Source organism: Cordyceps javanica, chromosome 1 (assembly GCF_051103115.1).
Source record: "Cordyceps javanica chromosome 1, complete sequence".
Classification (NCBI taxonomy): domain Eukaryota; kingdom Fungi; phylum Ascomycota; class Sordariomycetes; order Hypocreales; family Cordycipitaceae; genus Cordyceps; species Cordyceps javanica.
Genome location: NC_139295.1, coordinates 5,102,090 through 5,120,298, shown reverse-complemented (window position 1 = coordinate 5,120,298; position 18,209 = coordinate 5,102,090). Strand labels below are relative to the sequence as shown.

At 52.5% G+C, this 18,209-nt stretch overlaps 7 protein-coding genes across 7 annotated transcripts; 5 read left to right on the top strand and 2 right to left on the bottom strand.

The window, feature by feature from the left end:
* Positions 1-1,010: 1,010 nt before the first annotated feature.
* Positions 1,011-1,610, top strand: V2A60_001542 (uncharacterized protein; the record flags this gene model as incomplete). Its single annotated transcript, XM_083252902.1, has 3 exons — positions 1,011-1,199; positions 1,285-1,369; positions 1,432-1,610. 3 exons carry the CDS (start codon positions 1,011-1,013, stop codon positions 1,608-1,610), a joined length of 453 nt encoding a protein of 150 aa, XP_083109028.1.
* A 122-nt stretch (positions 1,611-1,732) lies between these two features.
* Positions 1,733-3,344, bottom strand: V2A60_001541 (major facilitator superfamily domain-containing protein; the record flags this gene model as incomplete). The annotated part of the gene is made up of 2 exons (XM_083252901.1): positions 1,733-2,837; positions 2,932-3,344. The coding sequence occupies 2 exons, from the start codon at positions 3,342-3,344 to the stop codon at positions 1,733-1,735; spliced, it is 1,518 nt and encodes a 505-aa protein (XP_083109027.1).
* A 2,017-nt stretch (positions 3,345-5,361) lies between these two features.
* On the top strand, positions 5,362-6,241 carry V2A60_001540 (kinase-like domain-containing protein; the record flags this gene model as incomplete). The annotated part of the gene is made up of 4 exons (XM_083252900.1): positions 5,362-5,416; positions 5,467-5,774; positions 5,828-5,996; positions 6,048-6,241. 4 exons carry the CDS (start codon positions 5,362-5,364, stop codon positions 6,239-6,241), a joined length of 726 nt encoding a protein of 241 aa, XP_083109026.1.
* Positions 6,242-9,103: 2,862 nt separating this feature from the next.
* Positions 9,104-10,024, top strand: V2A60_001539 (alpha/beta hydrolase fold-domain-containing protein; the record flags this gene model as incomplete). Its single annotated transcript, XM_083252899.1, has 1 exon — positions 9,104-10,024. The coding sequence occupies one exon, from the start codon at positions 9,104-9,106 to the stop codon at positions 10,022-10,024; it is 921 nt and encodes a 306-aa protein (XP_083109025.1).
* A 346-nt stretch (positions 10,025-10,370) lies between these two features.
* Positions 10,371-11,630, top strand: V2A60_001538 (uncharacterized protein; the record flags this gene model as incomplete). The annotated part of the gene is made up of 1 exon (XM_083252898.1): positions 10,371-11,630. The coding sequence occupies one exon, from the start codon at positions 10,371-10,373 to the stop codon at positions 11,628-11,630; it is 1,260 nt and encodes a 419-aa protein (XP_083109024.1).
* A 719-nt stretch (positions 11,631-12,349) lies between these two features.
* V2A60_001537 (25S rRNA (uracil2634-N3)-methyltransferase) lies at positions 12,350-13,555 on the top strand (the record flags this gene model as incomplete). Its single annotated transcript, XM_083252897.1, has 1 exon — positions 12,350-13,555. One exon carries the CDS (start codon positions 12,350-12,352, stop codon positions 13,553-13,555), a length of 1,206 nt encoding a protein of 401 aa, XP_083109023.1.
* Positions 13,556-14,247: 692 nt separating this feature from the next.
* Positions 14,248-17,099, bottom strand: V2A60_001536 (uncharacterized protein; the record flags this gene model as incomplete). Its single annotated transcript, XM_083252896.1, has 3 exons — positions 14,248-14,910; positions 14,971-16,589; positions 16,700-17,099. The coding sequence occupies 3 exons, from the start codon at positions 17,097-17,099 to the stop codon at positions 14,248-14,250; spliced, it is 2,682 nt and encodes an 893-aa protein (XP_083109022.1).
* Positions 17,100-18,209: the final 1,110 nt, after the last annotated feature.

The following is an 18,209-nucleotide window of genomic DNA, read 5'->3' as shown; positions in this document are numbered from 1 at the left end:
ACGCCATGTTCCATTCAGAACTCTTACTGTCTAGAAGGAAACGGGAAATAAGGCCATGGCGGCAGAAAAGCCGGGGATATAATGGCTTGGCACCATCATACATACACGAGTCCAAAAGCGATCGAAAGACTTTTATGACCAGAGCTACTTAGTTTCGCTTTGGACTTGCGGGGTCGCAGCTAAAAATAGTCTCCGACGTTCAAGCCTTATTAGATCATTCTCTTGCCGAACCAATCTTTGGCAGTCTTTTTTTTTCTCGTTCAGTCTGTTGCAACGGTGCCCTGCCAGCGTTCTCCGATGAACCCACACCACCAATACTTTCAGCACCCGACACATGCAACAGACAAGGCTCCCGGTGAGATGTGATGGGAGAATGACACGCTCTCTGCAGCGGCACTATGCTCACCGATGTGACCGAACCGCAAGGCAGGTCTCGTTTCTGCACACACCATCTTTCTTGGCGCGCCCCAGTGCCGGGCGAAGATCATCTCCGTGAGCCCCGGGAAGTTGCAAATGATGTCATGTGGGCTACCAGTAAGCGGGACAGATCGGTGAGGCTGGCCACATATCCAGCCACCATGTCGGCTGATCGGACCTATTTTCCTTTGCTAATACTGTAGAATACGAGCCGAAGACAGGCTATGAAGTCAGCTCAAGGTCCTCTTTCCTCGTATCGTGCTGAGCTAGCCTAGCGGGGAAGCTGCCGCGGAGACTTGCACCCACGATCCTACGGCAACAAAGGCCCGCTTGGAGGTTAATGCCCGACTTTGTAGTTGCAGCTCCGTGGTGTAGCCAGCCAGCCAGCCCTACAGAAGATGCTGTGGACTTGGGGGTGGTCCAAGTACATGGCAGCCGCGATGAGCCGAACTATAGAGCCAGGAAAAACTATATAAGGCTCTGACGATCCTTCCCATCGTCTCTTATCGGAACATCTTCACCAGCACTCATCAAAGCAGCATAGTAATCAACTACCCTTCTTTCTCTTCACAAAAATCACAACTACATTCAAAATGAAGGCCTCCATCTTCTCCATCGCCGCTGCTGTCGGTCTTGCCTCCGCCCAGTTTGCCTACGTCGAGAACCACTGCTCCGAGACCTTCTACGTCGAGTCCTTCCCCAACGATGACCACGCTCCCGGCGTGCTCTACACCGTCAAGCCCGGCGAGTACTTCCAGGAGGCTTTCCGCTACTACGGCACAGTACGTGTTGATCAACCCAACATTCTTTGCCGAGCTCGCTCTTCGCGCAAGGTAGTAAGAATCTCGCGCTAATTCCATCTCGCAGACTGTCAAGATTTCCAAGTCCCGCAACTTTGACGATGCACTTCAGTTCGGCTACAGCTTCTCCAGCAACCCTAACACTGCCTACTGTAAGTCCAAGCACCATGGTGCACAGCTCTCCTCTGGGAATCGGCATCTAACAGTGATACAGATGAGTTCAGCAACGTCCACGGTAACCCCTGGGCTGATAAGCACAACACTCTGGATGCTGGCGAGGGCTGCGAATCGTTTGACTGCGCTGCCAACGACAGCAACTGCTACAGCCGATATGCTTCCAGGGTCCTCCACTGCCCCGAGCCTGTCAACATCACTGCCAGGATCTGTGTCTAAGCCAGTTTGACGACGTAATGACCAACTATAGTAAATAATTATCAAGATTTTTAAATAGAGCTATATATGAATATAACGATAATCCAACATCGTTTTGAAAAAGATTGCCACTCTTCTGCCTTTTACTCACTCCGCCTGTTTGGCTCCGGAATTGCGTACCAGCAGACGAGCATACCAACAAACAAGACGATGACAATCGGATGCAGAACCCATGTATCGACGGCCTGCGCCACCAGACCAACGATGAACGGCCAAACGGCACCTCCCATGCTACCGAAGGCACTGATGGTTCCCATGCCGCTCAGAGTCTCCTTGGGCGTCATGCCGCGCAGAAAGGCCGACATGGCGCACGGGTACACGGGGCCGAGCAGGACGCCGACAATGGACACGGCGACGGCGTTGCCGATGACGTTGGGAACGAGCCAGACGAGAAGCTCAAAGACGAGAGCGCCGACGACGAGGCCGTAGACGAAACGCTTCTCGCCGATGCGCTGCGCGGGCGCGACGAGCAGGAAGCGGCCGAGCGTGATGCCGCCCCAGAAGCCCGCGCTGACGTAGCCTACGGAGGCGGGCGTGCCGTCGCGCGCCTCAATCAGGAACGAGATGACCCAGCCCGAGATGGACACCTCGGCACCCTGGTAGCAGAAGATGAAGGTCGAGCCCAGCAGCACGAGGCGCGTCCGCAGCCCGCCGACCATGCTCCAGAGGGCGTCCCTGCGGCGCCCGCTCCCCACCCCCGGCAACGCGCCGCTGCCGTGCCGCTGACGGAGCTCCCCGTCGTAGCCCCGAAAGGCCCACACGGCCGCGCCGATGCTCAGCGCGAAGACGGACGTGGTGAGGATGTAGTAGCGCGTCCACGGCGCGCCGGCGGCGGCGACGATGGACGTGGCGACGAGCGGGCCCGAGACGCCGCCGATGCCGTAGCAGCCGTGCATGCAGCCGAGCACAAAGGTGCCGCCGGCGAGGCTGCCGCAGAACGTGTTGGCGATGGCGACGTTGACGGCGATGCCGAAGCCGACGAGGAAGAAGGCGAGCACGACGACGGGGAACGGCGCGCCGGCAATCATGGGCACGTAGCTCAGCGTCATGAGCGTCTGCGCGAGCCCGAGCGTGCGCGCGTGCCCGAGGGCCTGCCGCAGGCTGTCAAGAAAGAAGGCGGCGACAATGAAGCCCAGCGCCTGCCCGACAAAGATGAGCGACACCTGAGCGTAGCCGATATCGTAGTATCTGCGGTAGCGCTCCCGCGCGAGTCGGGCGTTAGCAGGGCCCGTCCGCCGTCTTATGAAAGCATCGATGCATGAATGGAATAGATAGAACTCACTTTTCCATGTAGGGGATGAGAGCACCGGCCGCGCTGTCGCTCATGCCTTCAGCGAGAGCCGTTGCGCAGGTCAGCATCAGCCGGAAGCGGTTCATGTACGGCTCCCAGATGGTCGGCACGACGGTAGCCGCCTCGACGGGCGGCCCGTCCGGCGTGCCTGGGCGGCTCATTTCCAGATCGCCATGGTCCGCCGAAGCTGGCGATGGGATGCCCACCTTGCTGTCGCTGTTGTCATTGGCAGGGCCGGGCAGCGGCCGGAGCTCAATGTCCCCGGTAGGCGCGTGGGGGGCGGACTGCGTCTTGTGCAGCGCCGAGGCCGGCGCCGTGAGCGGCCGCGTGGTCTCCGAGGAGAGACGGCGTGCAGGCTCCGCCGAGTGCACAGCCACGAGGCTCTGCAGAATGGTAGAGCTCATTGTTGAGACTTTGATAGCAAGCTTGCCTCACGGAGTGGGATATCGATTTACATGGGCGAGCTTCAACCCTGGTAGTAAAGCTAGGTCGGGGTTCGAGTGATTTGGATGGAAAGAAAGAAAATCATCAACGTTGCAAGGAAAAATGAAATGATCAATCGGCTGAAAAGATGGCTGGAGTCGTAGGATTCATACACAGTGCATTTATAAGCATAGCGCACGCCAAAAATCCAATGGTCGGCTGAGGAGAAAATCTGGAGACAATGGATTGACGATATCGGCGCCGGTGTTTACACCGCTCATCAGCTACGACGGAGCGAATTTATACTGCAGGGTTTGCCGATCGGATAGAAATAACACGATTTTTAGTTACAGCCCTTCCCCGTAATTCACTGCTGGAGAGCTGTGCGCCTGGTCCTCCGCGCCAGGACCTTGAGGAGCGTTCACAGGTCCGGTGGGATATCCATAAGCCAGCGGGCCGCAACATGAGTGTTAGTCGATATGACTAACAAAGCGATCACGGCTTCAGCATCAACTTGAAGAACGCCGAAAAACTCACCTGCAAAATGGTATTATTTGAACATTTGCGGCGGGTGATTCCTATTGGAGTAATGGCGGAGATGCCGTTTTTGGCAGTGCGGAGCAAAACGTGGGGGTTGAGACCCTCCAGCCTGGAAGACATTGAGAAATTGTACTGCATTGTATTGTATTACTATATACTTAACGCCGGGCTTGAAGAGGGAGAAAGGCGCCCGTGAGGGCTATGGTAAGTAAACCTACTCCGTACACAACTACCAGTACAGTCTAATGCTAACGGGGATTAATCTAGCCTATCAGCTCAAAAATCTATTTAAATAATAATAAAATTGTTACATGTGCACAGTCAGTTTTGACTGTGAGCTCGTGAGATCTCACAAGTATTTAAGATCGCTACCACTTCTACTAGATTGACAGAATCAACCATCTACTTGCTACTTCTGACCACAGACTGCGTAAAGTGAAGTACTCGTAGGCTCGCGATCCTGTTGACTATTGACACAGTCAGAGATCAGAGTCTCGCCAGTATTGACGTGCTGCCAATCATCTTCAGCTTCCAGCTGGCTAATTCTGGCGACCCTCCTGGGTCTCACAAAAATAATATAAGATTTTCAAGTATAAAAACACTAAAAATAATGATTAAATAATGATTGTGCAGTTTTTTTTTAAGTTATAGAATCTTAGAAAGGTAAGAACATTTTTTATATTTATTATATATCTCTTCTTATTCTTAGGTATATTTTTATTAAAGGTTAAAGTAAGTAGGGCCTTGTTACTGTTTACTTACTATCTTCTGCAACAACACTAACAGGCCACTTTGCCATGGTGACCACTTTGCCCTCTAACACCCTCTTTCGAGAAAGTGGGTGTGTGGCACATGCTCTCCATGCTTGTCATGAAATGTTCAGCAACAATTGTAGAGTACTATGCCCAAGGCTCTTTCGCCATACTGCGTGGCCACCATCGCCAGCAAATATTACTCGATTAAACTCTTTTGATACCATCGAGGAAGAAAAGACCCCATACTACGACGCCGGTTGCTTTTATCCTGCTCGACTCGGCCAAGTCTTGAACGGGAGGTATCAACTTGCCACTAAAGTCGGGTTTGGCTCCAGTTCAACAGTTTGGCTAGCTAGGGATCTCCACAGGTTATTGTTGCTAATAATCCGCACGTACAACCATTTTCTTACATTTGTATAGGTGGCGCTGGTTTGCAGAGCGGTATGTGGCAATCAAAATCAACACCACAGATTGCAGCACTTCCGAAAACGAACGGTCCATTTTCGAACACATTTCTCGACAAACAAAGAGCCATGATGGGCACAACTTCATTCGCAAACTGTTGGGTTCGTTCACCGTTAGGGGCGTATCTGGAACTCATGTTTGCCTCGTTCTGGAGCCGCTGCGAGAGCCTTTATGGCTTTATTGTCGGAGATTTGTTGGCGGAGTGATACCCGCTGATATTCTCAAGATCTTACTTCAGATGATCCTCCAAGGACTTGATTATTTGCACTCGGAGTGCCAGATCATTCATACGGGTATGAATCCTCATGAATACGTGCCGATTTGAGCCCTGACCGTCACATAGATTTGAAGCCGGATAACATTCTGGTGAAAATTGAGGACCCGAGTATTTTAGAAAAGGACGCTCTGGACGAATACTGCAACCCATTACCGCAGAAAATCGACGAAAATCGAACCATCTATCTATCACGAAACAACTACGGACCGCTTTTGCGGCCAACTGGCATCGTTCAAATTGGTGATTTTGGCCTTTCTGTGTCTGGCAAAATGGAGCACACAGGCTGCATTCAAGCGGAAGCTTATCGTGCTCCAGAAGTGATACTTGATGCTGGCTATGGATACAGCGCTGATATATGGAGCCTTGGCGTTATGGTAAAGTTTCGCAAGTTCTCCATGATCATGACCATTCGTTAATATAGGCCTAGCTATGGGATCTCATTGAAGGAAATAGGCTATTTGACCCTATCAGTTCGCAAAATGGCGACGACTACGACGACCTGTCCCATTTGGCTCAAATCACAGCTCTTCTAGGCCCACCGCCTAACACTTTGCTCGCAGCTGGTAGACGAAGCTCGATGTTCTACGAATCCAACGGTGGGTTCCGTCACCTTTCAAGCATTTTTTACCACTAATAGGATTGCACAGGCAGTCTAAGAGGCCACTACTATGTTCCACATGAATTCCAGTTTGACAGTCGCATACACAGGATCAGTGGAGAAGAAAAGCAGAAATTTCTAGAGTTCGCGACAAAGATGATTCAGTGGAGGCCAGAGGAACGGCACACAGCGAAAGAGCTTCTCCGGGATCCGTGGCTCTACACGGACTATCCACAAATATAATTCGCCAAAGCTGCCTTATATAGCGTTCTCATACACTATTCCTGTGAATCGTTGAGGCTTTGCTTGACCTCTCCTTGAAGGTGGAAGGAACTTGACGGGCACGGCGCAAATTTACTTGCGCTATCTCCACGGTGTCGGCATCAGCCAATTTTGGATTCTTTGACAATTTGTCTCTTCTCATGGTCTCGTACTTGGTGACGGGCTCGGTTCCCTTCCAGATGAAGTTCAACCATACTCTTGTAGGTTCTAGAGAGAAAGCCCAAACGGCTATTGGATATCCCTGTGAGCCGAGGCGACGATGTATCTCAGGCCAAATAAGACAGGGCAAAATTCTCGTCTTTATTTATATGTAGTAACTGCAAAGCTTCAAGACCAAATGTATTCACGACAATAATGTACATCGTGATTTGGCACCCTGGCCTTGGGCCTATTGGGTCTTAATCCTTGCCTTGCACCGGACAAGTGTAGACGGGGCAATCCTCCTGCTTGATGCACTGATTTGTTTTCTTGATTTAATTCGAGCACTATTAGTAATATGTTTCGCCGATAGATGAGCCCCAAAACTCACATCGTCTCGGAAATATCCGTCGACACAGAAGCACCCGTGCACATAGTTGGGCACGCAGGGAGGCGGGCAGCTGAAATTGCGGCAGCTCTCACTGCAGCGGAGACCCCTAGTCCAGTGCTCGTTCGGCTATGCAGGGCATAATTAACATCTAGTGAGATCGAAAAGGCGAACGCAACTTTTCGATGCGATGGGAAATGGAAGGGCGCTTACCGGGCAAGCGGGCGGGCTGGCTAGGACGGCCGGGACAGCCAGGGTGGTGACAAGGAGGTTCTGAAGCCGCATAGCAACTGCTTTGACGGTAGAGATCGACTTTTGTGATGACTGATGTCCTGCTATGTACTCGTGTCTCTATCAATAGCTTTCAGTAATAAGGGCAGGACTGGAGATTTATACTGCTTCCGGTAGTCGTGTGGTAGCGCACTGACGCTCGTATTGATAGCCTGACTGAATTGCGTCCTGTTTCCTCAAGCTTCTTATTGCTACCGCTAGTGCTGAAATGGACGATTATGTCTCCGACCGTCGGTGCGTACATTCTTGCCGATAATAAAATATGTTGCCTTGGCAGGCGCCATTGGCGGTTGCAGAAACCCTGTAATCAAGTTTGCAAGCCTCCTGCTACACTCTGTAGAACCGGAAAATTGAAATCAAAACAAATCCCGGGGTTTGAGGCTGATATATAGACAAATGAGTAGAAAGATGCCTCCGCGTCTGAAATAGGATACCTGTGGGCTACATGAGTAAATGCACGAGAGTAAACAGTATTGACACCAATTTGGCCCGGGACGGATGGGCCGTTTTGTCTGCCAAGAATGGAAAGAAAAAAGATGGAGGTGGCAATACTCAGACCGAGACTCAGCAGAAGTATTTGATTTACTGGAGATGCAATATCTCTTCGCGGTACGCCCGGTAGCACGGCTTGCTCACGCCACAGCAATCGGCACGAAACTGCAACATCAAACAAGTAATCCTGTATTGCGGGGACTTGACTTCTGCTTGATTCCTGGCCAACTATCTGTAGAGATATGCGCCCTGAGCTTTTGAACTTGGAAGATCGACCTTTGTTGGTTCTTAATTGCATTTGTCAATTCTGGAACCCCCCCCCCCCCCCCCCCCCCCCCCCCCAAAAGATCTATGGATGTAAACTGTGTAAGGATGACAGACTGGGCTACAAGTCAACCTCCGATCCTCATTATCAAGTGGCGACAACGAGCAAATTTAGAGTCATGTCCGCAGAAAATCTGATTGATCAGAAGACGATGGTGCTTTATCGCTGTTCCACTATTAAAACAGGCGCGCAAAACATGTTGCAGGCTTTGCAGGTAACCCGATGAACCCAAGACTTGGCTCACGCACGTAGACAGTAAGAAGTGTGCAGCGCCATGGCTTCTCGATTCGCCAGTTGTTGCTTACACCACTTGTAAAGACCTTGATTCTTAGTCTCTCGCTGCTCCGTTTCGCGAATGGCGATAGGTTTATTCGCTTTGTTGCAAGCCACGGAATGGACATGTGGCAAGAGCCAAGTTTTTGGGTGGCGTTTCCGGTCTTCTACCACTGCAAGAGATGTATAAAGATAGCCTGACTGAATTGTGCTCTTACATTGTGTAGCTCAGACTAGTCCCGAACTTCTGCTACAGTGTTTGAAGATGGGAGAGTTTCTGTCTGTGAATGCTCTCAACTGTCCTAGCGCCCAGTTGAGCCTGCCACTTTTATGGGGCTGTGCATACAGATCGAACCTCTAAAAGTACTGAGCAGTTGATGCATTTCGCAGGAGACTAAGAATCCGCAGGCTGACACAGATTGAAATTATTCGATAGGTTGATAGGTTCTCGGGGACTTACGACAACTGTTGAGCGCATAGGTTACAAGGGTAACCCACTCTGAGCCTTGTCCCAACTCCGCAAGTTGAGTCCCAACAACGGTTAAAACGGCAACATGAAAGAATAAGTAATACAAATACGTTACTCACGTACCCGGGAAGCTGGAACTTGGAAGTGTCAAAAGAACAAACTTGGAATATTCGCCATCGCCAGCGTCTGGCGCGCTGTGCAACATACCAGTGTAAGCTTCACCCCAACTGTGTGGGCCTCAGCGAGGTAACTCACGTCTCGGTAAACGGCCTGTCAAGGCAAACTTGGGGCTCCGACAACTTTGTCCGGCGAACATTTGATGCCGCGTGACATAATAAGACCTTCCCACACTATCCTATTTCAAAGCTCGCCGCTCTCTCCTTGAAACGACCAGAAAGAAAGAAAACCATCGGGGCTCGCGCGGACAGAAGTACAGACACCGCGGGGATGCCGAGCTGGAAAGCCATCTTCTTCAGGCATCTCCTGGCCTGGACCTACAAACCGTTTCAGAGAACGCCAGAGTCCTTCCACGCCAGAGTCCAGAAGGAGCGAAAGGAGGCCAGCTGCGAGCCGAGCGACAAGATTCGCGCGCAGATCAGCATCGAAGAGACCGAGTCTGGCGGCTGCCGCGTCTTCCACGCCACGCCCAACGACGACGACGGCCCCATCGAGGCTCGCATACTCTTCATCCACGGCGGCTCCTTCATCTTCGAGCTGAGCCCGCTGCACTGGGACTTTGTCGTCGTCCTGGCCAGGAAGCTTCGCGCCCGGGTCACCGTCCCGGTGTATCCACTCGCGCCAGAACACAAGCTAGTGGAAATGTACGACATGCTGCAGCCGCTGTACGACGAGATGGCCGCCTCCACAGACGTCACGCCGTTCTGGGCCGTGGGCGACTCCGCGGGCGGCACCTTCACCCTCGGTCTGACGCAGCGGGCGCTGGACGCCGGGAAGCCGGTGGCGGATCGTCTCGTCCCCATCTCGCCCTGCGTCGACGGCACCATGACCAACCCCGACCTGTTCGTTGTGGGCATCGAAAAGGACCCGATGCTCTCGCTGACCGGCGTCGTGATTAGCCTCCACCTGTTCCTCGGGGCCTTGAAGCGGGAGGACCCTCTCATCACTACCATCAACGGCACCATTCAGGGGCTGCCGCCCATGTTTGTGACACTGGGCACAGATGACTTGCTATATCCTGACGCGGAGCTCTTTGTGCAAAAGGCCAAAGACAGCGGCTGCGACGTGACGTCTGTTTTGGGTGAGGGACTCTTCCACGACTGGCTCATCTTTCCTTTGCCAGAGGCCACAGAGACGCAACAGCAATTGTTCGATTGGTTGCGGTCTTCTAGACCTGGTGGCGGACACTAGCCTCACAATGAGCCCCTCAAAACCGTTGTGCTTTGTCTTGCTTCGTGTTGCAAGCGGCTGTATTCATCGTTTCGGGTCAGCAGAAGCATTCGAAACTCACAAAGTATCTACGACAAAGTATTTACTAGGAAAGCTAGACTACAGATACGCGAACATTAATACAAGCGTACTATGGAAAATTCGAACACCTCGTAGGAGGCCCTTGTATGACATCCTCATGGTAGCACGAACAGAAACGCTATAGATTCATCTATATAAATCGCCCATCTCTTCATTCCAAGTCGGGTTCCCCAATATAGTGATCGAGCCGAAAAGCACACACCTTGGCAGTCTATGCACCGTGACGATGGCTATCATCACCCGTGCTATGGCTCGCGCCATTCATCACAACAGCTCCAACAATCTGCTTAAGCTCCCTGATGAGGTACTGTTCCAGATTTACCTACAAATTGGTAGCATTGATGCAGTTTGGGCGTTGATGTGCACCTCGCGCAAACTATGGAATATATTTCATGTCAAGCAGCCTGTGCAAATTGTCGAAACCGTCCTTACCAACGGCTTGCCCGATGAGATCGTTGGGATCATTCAGGCTGTCTGGAATGTGCAGTCAGAGAGTGCCGAGCTGATGACTCTCCAGACTATGCGTGAGATTGACCAAGCACATCATCTGTCGTCGCTCAACCGCGACGTGTCAGCTCAGTTTGTCCGCAGATTTTTGGCTCTAGCTCGGAAGATACACGGGATGTCACATGAAATCCTCGACTATTGTCTAGAAAATCTGCACAACATAAAGGAGAAACTTTGGCCCTTCCCGATGCTGTTTCCTGAACTAGATCAACCGAGCCCATATGAATATGGCCGCCAGCGTCACCGGATCGACCCTATACCGCTTTTGCAATCTGCTAACTGGGAGGAGGAATTGAGAATGACAAAAGGTTTGTGGCTTTGCGAGTTCCACAGCTCGTTAATGAAGGCACGAGAGAATGGCGATCCTGAGGTCTGCGCAGAACTTTGCTCAATAGCAAATCACACCGAACTCCGCCTAGAAGAGTTCTTCGCCGAAGGCTGGGCCGGCACGTTCTGGACAATTTATCGTGCGCTGGCCGCGATGAGAATTCGTTCCAGGGGGATTTGCACCCCGTACTATGGAAGAGTTCAGCTGCCAGACACAATGCCACTGAAGGCGCCGCTGCGGCGCGGCGGTCTGGAGCAGGCGCGGCGCTGCTGTGAAGCGTCCGAGTGCGCCCCGTCTGCCCCCGGAAGAATGCGGTCTGAGGATCTCGGGCGATGCATGGACCCTAAAACCGAGGGTTATAGGTTTTTGATTGCAGAAGATAGCGGCATCGCACCGGTGGCAGCCAGTCTCTACAGGCTTCCAGCGTGCGAGTATGCCCACCTCGGTCTGCTGCACTGGGGCTATGAGCGGATGCATAGCTTGGGCCTGACGTACAGGAATGACCACCGTATTGCTAGGATATGGCATGCGAGGGTATATGACTACTGGCTCAATCTCTTGCCTGGGTGGCTCATCGAACGATGGGCGTGCATCCAGCTACCAGAAAAATGGGCACAGCGCGATCGGCAAGGGTGGTGGAAAACGGGTTAATCTTAGCAAGTAGAACAGAGCATAATAAGAAGAATCTTTTTGTCAAAAAAAGTCCGAGAAATCAGGTCTAAATGCCTTGTTGTGTTTGCCTGTGGGCAAGTGTATGGATTTACGAGAGCCACAGTCCAGGCTGTCTCGTAATGGACCGGCCACAGAGTAACCGAACTGCTTATACGTTACACGACTAACTTTGACAGGTTTAGTCCCAGGTATAGACCCCAAAATAAGTACGTAAATACCTTATACTATCCTTTAATTCTCCAAAATGAAGTTATACGAACTCGGACTGTCAGTGCCAAATTGCCAAATCGGGTAATGCTGCTAAGAAGCTCCACTCTTGGCATTGAAAATCTGCCCCATTGCATTACCATTATCGTAGCTTCTTGAAGTATGTATTAGAATAGGCTTTGTGAAGGCTAATATAATAACTAGCGCGATAGCTAGCCTAGAGAAAGTACGAATTTTAGAACTAATAGTCTCGAAGTTAATAGTAAAAAATATATACTATAAGTACGTCGTTATCCTTAGTAGAATCCCCTGCCAAATTTAGGATATCTACTCCGTAGGCTATCCTAAATTGGGTAACTTGGCCCTGCAAATTTCAAAAAAAGAGGATAAAAATTTGGGGTTCCCCATTACCTTTTTTTTTTTCGCCCTGCCCGAACCAAGCTCCTCCACAACCCTGGCGAGAAGAAGCTTTCGTCGCAGAAACAAACAAAATGGGTGGTAAGCGGCGCAAGCTTCAGGTGAAGCAGCAAGCCAATGGCAAAGCCGGCGGCGGCAAGCCCTCCGCGCGCGCCTTCATCCCTAACCGGCACTCTGACAAGCCTCTCGCTGCTGCCGGCCCAGCAAGCGGCGGGCACCACCACCAGCAGCCTTCGCAGGCCAAGAAGCAGAGCAAGAAGGCGCAGGAACAGCGCCAGCGCCAGCTGCAGCACAACCAGGAGAATCCTACAATCCCCTTTGACGCCGAGGACCGCATCCTACTGATAGGCGAGGGCGACTTGAGCTTCGCCGCGTCGCTCGTCAAGCACCACCGCTGCCGGCACGTCACTGCGACGGTGCTGGAAAAGGACCACGCCGAGCTCGCGGACAAATACCCGTCGGCCGATGCAAACATTGCCATTTTTCAAGGCATATCCGCGAAGATTGAGACGAACAAGGGCGCAGAAGAGAACAAGGGTGTATATGTATCAGCTGGTGGCGACGCCGCCGCCGCCGACGCCAACGACGAGAAGGACCAAGACACGGACGCACCGCTCAGGAACAGCGCGCCCAACGTGGCAGAAACAGCGAGCGATGACAGAGATAGCGACAGCGACGCCGACTACGACGCTGAGGGCAACCACCGCCCGCGGCCGCCCAAGACGAACCGGCTGCTGTACCACGTCGACGCCACCAAGCTCCCGCCGGCGCTGAACCGGCCCCCGCTCTTCGACCGCATCCTCTTCAACTTCCCGCACGTCGGCGGCAAGTCGACCGATGTCAACCGTCAGGTGCGCTACAACCAGGAGCTGCTGGTGGGCTTCTTCCGGCGCGCGCTGCCCGCGCTCGCGCCCGGCGGCAGCATCGTCGTCACGCTCTTCGAGGGCGAGCCCTACACGCTCTGGAACGTCCGCGACCTCGCCCGCCACGTCGGCCTCCAGGCGGACGCCAGCTTCCGCTTCCTCGCCGCCGCGTATCCCGGCTACCGCCACGCGCGCACTCTCGGCGTCGTCCGGAGTAAAATGGCCGGCGACGGCGCGGCCAGCGGCGCGTGGCGTGGCGAGGACAGGCCGGCCAGGAGCTACGTCTTTCTGCGCAAGGGTGATACCCTTAGGAAGCCTCTCAATCAGCAACAGGCGAGCACGAACAAGAGTAAAAAGAAGCGCAAGAGGGACAGCGATGAAGAGGGCGAGTCAAGCGAGGATGACTTTGATGATTGAGAAGCTTTTTAAAACAAGAGGTGTCACACGGAGAATGAGGATTGCTTTCGGCGTTTCGGGGGCATTGGTACATACCATACACAGCGTCTGTTTTCTATATACCGGTACAGTTTATATGTATCTATATACCCTGATATTTGTTGGCAATGTCTGCTCATCTTGTAAAGGTCCCGGTGTGTATGATGTGGGCATCCTCGTGTCTATGACACTGCTTGAGAATTGATTGCAAGCCAGAGAGAGGGAGAGAGAGAGAGTCTATTCCAGTATCTAGCAAAGATCAAGGATATCGATTAAAACAGGCATTGCGCGACGCATCAGCAAGGTCATCATTTCTGCCGAGCCCACCGACTTCAAGGATGCACTAGACACAAGAAAAACGAACCCAAAGAGAGAAAAAAGAAACAAAACGCCGCTGTTCACAGGAAAACAACAAAAAGAAAACGGTGTAAATAGAAAAAAAAACAAGTTGTCACAGTATGAATAAGCCCTTCGCCCGCCAGCGTGTCCTCGCTCACTTTCCGTTCCATCTCCTCTCTCACCAATTACACATTTTTCGTTTGTACTTCTGCTATTCTTCGCCAACCACTCTTTCTATACAGTGAACAGAAAAGCAAGAGGATTTCAACTTTTGAAACGCGATTTCATCGGTCAATGATACAACAGGACTCCAAAAAGAAAACTAAAACTCAAGCTTAGTGGCTCAGAACCTCCTGTTTTCGGCTCTGCTCCTGCTCTCCGTTCGTTCTCTGCGCCTCGTCCTCTAACCGTTGGGCCTCTTCATTTTCGCGCTCGAGTGCCCTCTCCTGTTCCCGCAGCGCTTCTTGCTCTTCTGTCAGCTCTGCACCCTCATCTTGCAAGGGCGGCGGAGGCGGTGGCGGCGGGCTCGGCGTCGCGGCCGCACCCACTTCATCCTCCTTGAGACGCTTCATCTCTGGACCGTCTGTGGTAGGAGTCGCATCTGGCAGATCCGTGTCGGCGGCATCGTCATGTTTGCGCTTTCGGCTTGCTGGCGAATCGTCCATGTCCAGGTCGCTCAGCTCGACATCGTCGCCCTTGCCGGCGGTAGCAGTCTCTGAGAGTTGTATGGCTGAGTTTTCTGCAGAGCCGCCAGGGGTACCCTGTTCCTTCTTCTGCGCCGCATACTTATGAACTGCCCGATCTAGAAATTCCTTGACATACGCCTTGATCTTGCGGGCCTGCCGATCGTTCAGTTTGGCTGTCGGGTCCGTGACACGATTGTTCTTGTAGTCCGAAGCTACCAGTTTCTTGGAGATGTCCTTGCCTAACCGTTTCAAGTCGTCTTTCGGAAGCTTATGACGAAATTTATCCAGGACATATTTGATGTGGGGGAAGACCTTGAATCAATGTCAGTAGATGTTGAAGCGGCGCTTTTGGTTTCAGGAAGGGCTGCGTACAGTGTTTTCATAGATCTTCATTTGCTTGTCTTGAGGCAGTGCTCGCCACTTTTCTGATCGGGAATCTTTGCTCGGGGTCTCCGAGGACTGCGACTGTTGCAACGGTGTGGATTTTGGCGTGCCTTCTTTTGTCACTTTGGCGATAATGTTCTGAATCAACTGCTGCTCCTGCTGAGCCTTTGACGGCACCTTCGGTGTCTGATCGGCGGGCAAGGTAGGACGCTGCCATGTTGTCGTCCCTTGTTTATTATAAAAATACATGTTGCCGCTGGAGTCCTTGGCGGAGAACCAGCCTTGCGGTAAAGGTCCATTGTTGCCAAAGCGCTGCCGTTGCCGTGAACTGTTACCGCCTTGAAAGTTGCTATTTCTTTGTGGCATACTGCTCCGAGGTCCCTTTGGAGCATCGATGGGTCTGGCAATGACTTTGCTCTGAGGCGTTTGCGTGGTTGCAGCAGCTTCTTCCTCCCTCGCTGCCCCCCTGCGCTCCTCGTATATACTCTGAGTCTGCATGCCAGGCTCGAATTTGCGCCTTCGAATGCGGTATGCCATTTCCAGTTTGCTCCAGTCGTCCAAGAGCTTCTTGGACTTCGATGCAACGTCCTCATGCTCTGATAGAGCAAGTTCCTCAACAGTAGCCTCGATATTTGAATCCTGAATCTTGTTTCGTGTTAGGCGTGGGAAGCCGTCCAGGATGCAGAGCACCTGTAGCACAACATTATGGTCGTCATTAAAGGTATGCAACGTCGTTTTCAAGATTTGATACGCGTGCATCCGCATGACGCTATGAATCACACGCTCATCGTCGCATTGCTGAATACGATCAAGAAGTTTGACAGCGATCCATTTCTCCTTGCACTGCATTAGCGTGGCCATGACTTTGCGAGAGTCTTCTTCGTCGAGCGGCCGCGCCTGTAGACTGTTGACATAATCCTCGTCATCCTCGTCGGTACGCTTCTTGCGAGCCTTCTTGGCTACAGTCGTGTCCCAGCCATCGCCAAGATCGATACCAAGCGCTTCAATAGTAGCGGCAGGCAACTTTGTGGCACGCTCCGTTTGAGTCTTGCCACCGATGAAGCCAACGCAAGTGGGCTCGTTGCAGTAACATGGTTGAGGGTCAGCACCGTACCGATCGACGTTGTAATTGAAGACGAGCTCTTCGCCGGCGCGAATTGCGCGCAGCGCAAAGATGCCCATGCGCAGCTTGTCACCGACTACCCACTTGTCCACGTAGCAATTGGGGACGCACGAATGGTTGCAAAAGCGACCCAAATTACCTTTTCGCGTTGCATCCACAAACTCATTCTTGTTGAGCGACATGAAGTAGAAGTGCTTAATGCCCTCGCGATCATACTGCAACATTCGTCGCCGAAACGTGGCCTCATTGATGACCTCGCCAATGTACTCGAAAATGAAGTCGTGGGCGCCAAGGTTCGCGTCGGTACGAAGGCCGTATCCTTTCTTTTCCGTTTTGATGACGGACACATCGGCGAATTGTTTTCGTTGGAAGCGTTGATTCTGGCATCCACCACCGCAGTTGCCCGCTGTCTCGCTACACTCCATTTTCGTCGCGCGATTGATGCAGTCCGAGTCTTCGCCACACGCCATGTTGACTCCATCCTCTGCAGGCACAATAAAAATGATTAGCATTTGATATCTGCAAAGCTGCGAATTATCCACGTAGATGGCATGATGCCGCTTGCCAGCGTAGGGGGGCAGTGGGCAGACTTACGCCACTCTTCCCGACAATCGCAGTCAAACGCGTCGTTCTCCGTCGAGCCCAGATGCTTGGAGCCATAGAGACAGTCGGGGATGACCTGGAAAGATTTACAGGCCTCAGAGGTCATATTTGGCAGGTTGTCGAATAGTGTCGGCTCGCGAGTCGGGGTGGCCTTTCGGGACGACTTGCGCGACAAGCGCGGGCGTGACGAATTTGGGGTTCCGTTGCCATCGGTTCGCGACTTGCCCCCTTCCGTGGACGGCGAAGGCGAGGCCTCGGGCTTCATGCCCTTGGCCGCATCTGTCACGACGCCCGCGGTCGAGTCCGCGTTGTGCGGCGCGGTGACGCCGTTGATTCCGTCCTCCAGCTTTATTTTCTGCATCCTGACCGTCGCGTTCCCGTCATCCTTCATGACACCACATCGACGGGGAAGCAACTGATGGGTAATTCGAGACGCCGTGAATGCAGGCGGATGCAATGGGATCGGCGCAAAGCTGTGTACGGGCACGTGTGAGTTCCCGCGTCGATGCAGAAAGGCTTTAATGCTGCGCCAATGATAATGCGGAAGGCAGAGGCGGCTCGCGAGCACTGCAGGCGATCAATGGTGCAGTTTGGAGGGGATGCAAAAGTCGCTAGTTCCAGACGGCGCTATGCGGAGCTGTGCTTCGTCTGCAGAGTCAGATGCGCCGGCCGAGCCAATGGCTTGCAGTGTTGCGTCAGGGCTCTGCCCGAGGACGAGAACGGGACGAAGTGTTGGAGGTTTATCAGCAAAATGCCAACAACGCAAAAATTGATCCCGAGCTCTGGCTCTGCAAAATGGTCTGAGCAGGCGCGCTTTTCAACATGAGGCCGGCCAAAAAGCTGGGGTACTTACTTTGGCGTGTCTGGGCGCCGTAGCGCAGAAGCAGCACCGCGTCGCGGAAATTCGTAACGCCGTGCTACCGATCCATCAGCCACCGTACGCCATCAAAACATTTGTACCAGCAAGTAACAGGAATCGGGCAGATATTGATGTTATTTCTATCTATCGAGATATTCATCTGGACACATCAATTCATCCTGGGCCGTCTACGCGGTGTAGTGTGACGCTGCAACCTGCTCCCCAGACACGCTGGTTAGATTATCCCTGCTTTTTCCTCTATAGGCAGTCAATTATAACCAACCACGAGAGACTGCATGATGGGCAGAATTATTTTCGGTTGAAATATCCCATTGGCGGATCGAGACAGAAAGTGAAAGTGGATGACGGAGGCAGATTCAGCCATACTGAGTAAGCCTGCTACTCGTTCTTTGCTCATGCAACGACCCAGTGGCCCGATACTAGACCGACCTCTAGGTTCATTTGTAGTTCAAGCCCACGTAAGGCGATTTATAAGGCCTGACCGCCAATCATCGTTGGGACGATCATCTTCACACACAACCCGGTGCCATTCTACTGGGTGCTGTCAGTCGTGCAAGGGCCACGGTAGATCATAGCATGGAAAAAAGGGCCACGCTAAGTATGCAGCCGCGGCGAAACAAA